This window comes from Mastomys coucha, unplaced genomic scaffold, assembly GCF_008632895.1.
Source record: "Mastomys coucha isolate ucsf_1 unplaced genomic scaffold, UCSF_Mcou_1 pScaffold15, whole genome shotgun sequence".
In the NCBI taxonomy this organism is placed as follows: Eukaryota; Metazoa; Chordata; class Mammalia; order Rodentia; family Muridae; genus Mastomys; species Mastomys coucha.
In genome coordinates this window covers 103,320,765-103,327,645 of record NW_022196897.1, presented here as the reverse complement: position 1 = coordinate 103,327,645, position 6,881 = coordinate 103,320,765, and the positions used below count along the sequence as shown (strand labels likewise).

Here is a 6,881-nt window from a genome sequence, read left to right as displayed (position 1 = left end):
AAAAAAAAAAAAAGAAGTAGAGCTGGGGATTTTTAGGGGTAGAGGGAGAGCTGTTTAAGAGAGGGCAGTGCTGTGGAAGAAGAGACTCCAGAAAATGTGGCTTGAAGGAGAGAAACATCTGTGCTGGGTGGGAAGACCTGCTGGAGCGTATGTGGGACAGAAAAGGCTGGAAGGAGAGCGTGCTCAGAAGGAGGTAGCTGAGGCCTTAGCAAATCATCATGATGGAGTGGGTCCAGACTGAGAGAGGTTGCAGGAGTGTTCTTGTGGGGAAGAGCAAGGACGGGGCATGTTTGTTTGTTTGCTTTCCCTGCATTGAGATCGTGAGACAACATTCACGTCTGCCTTCCTCTCCAGCTGCTGTCAGTATCTGATGCATAATGCACATATGTAGGATTCTCTTGGTGATATTGCAGAGCGCCTATATGTGTGACTTTGGTAGTGAATAGGTTCTCAGGAATTGGCTGTAAGCATAAATTGACTAATAAGCCATTTAGACCTCTACATCACTTCCTTCTTAATTCTTTTGACTTGGTTTAGGATGTCAATGGATATTATAAAGGGAAACCTAGAAGGAATTTCAAAACCAGCTTCAAGTTCAAGATCACGTCCTGGGAGCCGAAGTTCAAATGGTTCTCTGGAGGTGCTCTCGCCAGAACCAGGGCCTGTCAAGGTAATCTGCTTAGGAAGGGACGGAGCTCTCAGCCACAACAATTAGCACCCATTCAAGTGGCATTTCTGTAGATTGTTCAGAATGAGCACACTCAGTTCTTTTTCTCTCCCCTCTTCTTTCTTATTGGGTATTTTTAAAAATCTACGCCAAACTTTGTTAAGGTTTATGTGCTGTTTGGCTTCATAAGTAAACTATGTATTCCAATATCTAATATACACTTACTGGCATTTACTATGAAAATGATTCAGTATTAAGGAATAGATGCATCAGGAGGTAAAGTACTTGCCATGGAAGTGTGAGTACCTGAGTTGGAATCCCCCAGAACCACATAAAGCTAGGTGTGGTGGTACACATCTGCAAGTCTCATGCTCTTCTGGTGAGGTGGAGGGCTTGGAGACAGAATTCCCCGGAGCTTTTGGCCAGCTAGTCTGGTGTACATGATGTCTAGCAACAGAGACTCTGCTGCTTGTCATGAAGAGAGTGGCACACCAGTGGCACTTTACTTCTTAGTAGCACATAACTTCCACCCTTGAGGTTGGTACTAGGGCTGCCCATTGCTATGATAGAGTGTTGAGCATGTGGGTACCACCAGCGGTTGGGACCAGAGGGCTGGAGTGGACAGTCCTCCATAGAGAGAGTTCCTTTGAGAACTCAGCTCTCACTGGGATGTAGCTACTTCTATGGTGACTCTCATCGCCCTGGGTAGGTTTCAGAATTTTTCAAGCTGCTTTTCTCTTGACCCCCTCCGTAAGTGCCCCCTCTCACCCTCTATCTCTTGACCCCCTCCATAAATGCCCCCTCTCGCCCTCTTTCTCTTGACCCCCTCCATAAGTGTCCCCTCTCGCCCTCTTTCAGGAAGACACAGCTGGGCCACACTGCTGTTTTCAGAATGAATTTTGCTGAAGTGTGAAGGAAGCTGAAACAAAATAGGAAACTAAGAATAACCCCAGCTTGCGCGTCTCATTAGAAACACATCTCACTCCAAATAGGCATGTGTGAGTCACTGAGATCACTCAGCAGCTACACAGGGAGGCAGCTGCTGTGAACCGCAGAGAGCAGCACCCGAGCCTGGCTCGGTCAGGGCCAGTTTCAACTCTTCCCCAAGACTGTGGGACAATGGTATTTATTTGGTGAACTATTATTAAGTTTAATTTGCAGTTAAGTTGCACTTCATTAAAGGCCCTATGTTTCTAGAAATTTTAATACTAGCATGTGTATTTACATACTTTATATGCTTCCATTAAATTTGTTAAATGCTACAAAGTGTGAAGTTTTAAAAAAAAACACAGTTCTTTTTAAAACGTCTTTGAGTATTATATTTTAGAAATTCTCTTGTTGAAATTATCTTTAGATTGACATGGTAAACAAGTTGAATTCTGGCAAAGAGGGCCACAAATCAAACAGGGGTGTGGAAGAAAGAAGGAATAGTAATGATGATAAGTGGGCAGACGACTGCAAGACAAAACCAGCCAAGGAGAGCTCAGATGAAGATTCGGACCTGACTCAACCTCAGGCCACCCCTGGGCATTCAGGTGGGATGACAGCGGCTGACTGGCTAAGTATAATTGCAGATACTGCATTTAAAATATCAGAAGTAAGCCGGGTAGCGGTGGCACACACCTTTAATCCCAGCATGTGGGAGGCAGAGGCAGGCAGATTTCTGAGTTCAAGGCCAGCCTGGTCTACAGAGTGAATTCCAGGACAGACAGGGCTACACAGAGACAATCTGTCTTGAAAAACAAACAAACAAAAAAACAAACAAACAAACAAACAAAAAAATCAGAAGTATAATCTTTCAGCTGAGTAAAGCAATAAATCAAGAAAAAACATGCTTTCAGTGAGAAATTCATCTCTGTTTTTATTATTTGTGTATATGTACCATAAAGAAAGAGAGTAGCATAAACATGTTTTTATTAGTTCATTTTACCAAATTTTTTTCTTTTAGATAGGTTTCTGGAGAAACATGTAAGACTTTCTCATGTCTGTTTTTTTTTTTTATTTTTCTGTGAAAATTACTTTCTGTACATTTTCTCATAGCTTTAAGATTTTTGCATCTAATAAATTATACAATGAAGAAAAAAAGACTAGTAAGAGTACTTAAATATATTTGGAAATTCAATAAAATTACTTAATAAAATAAAATTATTATTGTACTCATATTACATTCATCAAGGAGGAATATTTCTGTATCGCATAGCATGATTCATGGATCACTTGATGGCTAAAGTTACAGAATAAGATGTATTAGGTCATTTATAAATACCCTTTAAGGATAATCCCAATAGTGATAAATAATTATGATTTTAAAAGCTTCTTTTTTTTCATGATATTAAATTCACTCTGGTCAGATTGAGTTAGAACAGCAGTTCTCAGTTGTGATGTGCAGCACTCCTGGGATGTGGGTGTCTCAGTCTCTTGTAGAGACGTCCTCATGATACTCAGGTGCTGTTGGCATGCTTGCCGACTGTGCTGGCATTATGCAGTGATGCTCCAGAGGTAACGGTGAGTAGGCCGGCCAACCCGCCACACCAGACACTGGCACCTACTTGTATGTGCCTGCACTTGGCAAGCAACATCTGAGGCAGTTGAGATAACCTGTTGGGCCCAGTTCCCAGGACCTATCATTTTTTTTTCATCTTGTGTGAGTTAGTTCAAAATTCCTCCTGTATGGACCACCTATGGACAATGAGCCTGGAATGCCAGGACTGAACTATGCAAGCAGCATGATTTTAGAAAACCCTTTATTAGATTAATATTCTTTTGATATTTTCCCTCTTTTGTTCTTAAAGAAGTAGAGATGTACATTATAGGTAAGCATCACTGGGCTCTGAGCTCTCAGTTAGCATAAGGGACTATTTAAATGATCTGATCTGGAAGGCTGAGACTTAGTACTGGTGCACTGATGCTCATTTCAAGTTTATTTGTTTTTACCAGTTTTCATGAGAGGAGTGTTGACTGGTAGCTCAGTGTTCTCACTGTAAGGTCAGACAAATTTGGGTGGAGCTCACTGTTTTGCTTATTAAAACACTTTGGATATGCAAATTTGCCTCAGCTTACTAATTAAAGGGAATATGAGGAGGACCACTGTGTTGGGCTAAGATAAGCAATGCATGTATGTGAATGAAGCAGTCTGCATTGTGCCCATCAGGCAAGCCTGCGTATGACAGTGGCTGTTACTGTTATCCTTAATTGTCAGCTAAACCTGGAGTGACAAAACTTCTAAAGTCCTTAATTTCAAATAAGCTATCCAGTTCTCAGTTCTCGTCTTCTCATGAACATTTTTATGTGAATCAGGAAACCAACAGAGAGGGGCGGGGAAAGGCACGCCTATGGATGCTGAACACCTGCTTGGGTTGCTGTGTGTTGGATTCACTGGGTGGCTCTGGATGTCCCACTTTCTACTGTGGTTCACTGGTGCATGCCTGCATTGTTAGTTAATCAGAGTCAGTTTAGAATAGTGTCACAGTCTCTACTCTTTATTTTGTATGTTTGGATATAGGCAGTCTAGCAGAGTGAAAGAGACATAGCTTGGGACTTAACATCACAAGAGAAGCACTTCTGTGCTTAGTGCTGTAATTTATTATCCCTTAGAAGGGTCCAGTCATCCTGCTGGACTCTTCGGTGTCTGCCTCTCAGTGTGATTATACATTCATGTGAAAAGACACTCAATGTCCACCAAGTTAGGACTCAGTACTAATGACGTAGGTGTCACTGCTGGCTGTAAGTATTGGTTGAATGAATAAAAAGTAAAATCAAAACAACTTTGCTGGTTTTTTAAATTAAACTTCAAATCCATTTCTGCTTTCAACACAATGCAGATGATCCTGAATTAGAAGAGACAAATGCTGTACTTCAAAATGCTATTCGTAAGATGCACAGACTCGACAAGATATTGGCCAAAAAACAATGTAGAGAAAAGGAAGTTAAAAAGCAAGGTCTAGAAATGAGAATTAAGCTGTGGGAAAAGCTCAAGGTAAGAACCATAAGAGTCAGTTTTCTCTAAGAGAAGAAAGACATGGCCCATGGGAGTGTTAATGCGGTCCTGCTTTATTGATTTATTTTGCAAAAGTAATGACTGTGTGTACGTGTGTGTGTGTGTGTGTGTGTGTGTGTGTGTGTGTGTGTGTGTGTATTTTCTAGAACCAGGGAGGATAGTTGGTTTGTGACATTCCAGCATCTGGGCCTCACCCTGGCATGTTCATTACCCATGGTACCAGCAAACCTTTCTAACTAGTGTCAGACTGGCCCTCCTCCATCTCTAGGAACAGATGTGATGGCTATTTTTATCAAAGATGTATACCTGCTCTGCTCTTTTTTCTTTGAGCTTATAGTTTGGAGATAAGCATACACAAAACACTTCATTGGTTTGTTGTTGATTAAATAAACTTTGGGACAAACAAGTTGAAGGCTCACTACTTCATGTGCTACTCAGATTCTCCTGAGAAGTTATAAAGAGGCTTAAGCCTGAGCCGTGCTCCATTTGCTGCCTCCATATCGCTGCATTCTGAGCCTGATTAACCTCCCTTGGCAATCACGGGCCTCCTAATCTCTCTCTGCCATTGAGAGGTTGAAGTTGAATAAACATTGGCACTGTCTCTTAGAGCCACTGATTCACGTTGTGATTTATTCCTTAAAGCAGAGCAGCTGAGTGAGGGACCCCAAACTAACTCAGGGCTGATTCCGAACATCATCCCTAGCCACTGACTGACTCTGGGGGAGATTTGCTAGGCAGTAAATTGAGTTAAGAATGAAGTGAGCAGAGATTCATTTGTCTGAGCTTCCTAGGAAGGCGGACGGGGCAAACAAGAGAACTGCAGTGAAATTTAAACAAGAGGACAATTTTACATAATTAGCAGAAAAAGTGAATCTGTTTTCTGTTGAAACATGAAGCCAGTTTTAATTTGTGTTGAAATAAGAATTACAAATAGAAGCATAATAAAATGTGAGGCCAATCTTGAAATTTCAATTTAATGGGGGTATCTGTGGATAACTCAATATATACATATATGTATATAACTCAATATATATACACATACATATATATATATGTATTATCTGTAGATTATCTATCTATCTATCTATGAAGATACTTTAACTAGTATATATGTAAACTTTTTCTGGGAAAACGTACAGATAGATTTTTTTGAGAACAGGAAATATTAACAGATTTCCTAGTTAAAGGAATACAAATGGTCAAACTTTCCTGTGTGTACATAGACAATTGAGAACCGGGTTGGACTAAGAACCAGCGGGCATATTTGATTTTCTTTTTTATATTTAAACTTAAACTGTTCTTCCTTCAGTCTGCAAAAAACACTGAAGACGTAGAAAATGACGAGGAGTTGGGAAACACAAAAAAGTTTTTGTGCTTGACTTCAAAATCTGCAGGGACAGCAGCTGGTGAGTAGAGGGAGAGGGGCCTTGTGCCCTCCCCTCAGGCTGGCCTGAGTTGTCCTTTTCCCTGCGAGTGTGACCCTCTGATGAGCCGATGATTGATCACGCTAGGTGGGATTAGAGGGAAGGGTCTGGGTGTAGGTGTGTTTAGTGTTTTAAGGGCTGTGTCTACTACAGGGGGAGAGAGCAGAGGAAACCCAGAGACGGGCCCTGGATATCTTTACACTCACTTCCTGTTCCTCCTAGAGTCAAGATGCTATTCTTGCCCTTGACCTCTGCCTGCCATTGTCCCGTGCAGCTCCTTTGTAAAAGTGTATTGCTGATTTGCCCATTTCTTGTGATCTCACAGTCCTCCTTTTAGAGAGCAGTCAAGTTTGCTTCTTCCTTTCTTTGCTTTTCTTTGTCTCCCTCTGCCCTTTCCTCCCTTTCTTCACTGTAGGATAGTTTCAGAATCCCTTTCCATATATCACAGAGGTGGTACAGTTTTGTGTGGACAGGGATGCCCTAAGAGATCCTCTGGATTGTCTGAGAATGCTGGCTCCTTTTGTCCTCTACAAAGGACATATTTAACATTTCAGAACTCCAAAAGCTACTGGATTCAGATTCAGCATGGCGTTCTGAGTGGAGGTGTGCCTTGAGGGATAGTACTTCTTTAACTGGGGTCTTTGTGGGCCCAGCATCAAGAGCTCAGAATCTTGAGCAATGAGGGTTTACAGTGCACCAAGGTTGTCCTCCAGAGTCTGGTTGTTCCCTGTGCGTTGCCCATTCTGTACTGAAGGACTAATTTGTGAGTGAATTTTTCCAAGTCTGTATGGTT

At 41.6% G+C, this 6,881-nt stretch overlaps 1 protein-coding gene across 6 annotated transcripts in view; it reads left to right on the top strand.

Moving 5' to 3' along the window:
• Fsip1 (fibrous sheath interacting protein 1) overlaps positions 1–6,881 on the top strand; it is a 120,113-nt gene that overhangs the window by 4,201 nt on the left and 109,031 nt on the right. For 5 of the 6 annotated variants that reach the window (XM_031371437.1, XM_031371440.1, XM_031371436.1 and 2 more), the window contains 4 exons: positions 538–670; positions 2,022–2,202; positions 4,489–4,643; positions 5,974–6,070. In XM_031371437.1, coding sequence (XP_031227297.1) covers positions 538–670; positions 2,022–2,202; positions 4,489–4,643; positions 5,974–6,070 — 566 coding nt within the window. Of the gene's footprint in view, positions 1–537; positions 671–1,525; positions 1,790–2,021; positions 2,203–4,488; positions 4,644–5,973; positions 6,071–6,881 lie in introns of those variants that run through there. The other variant, XM_031371441.1, reaches the window with a different exon arrangement.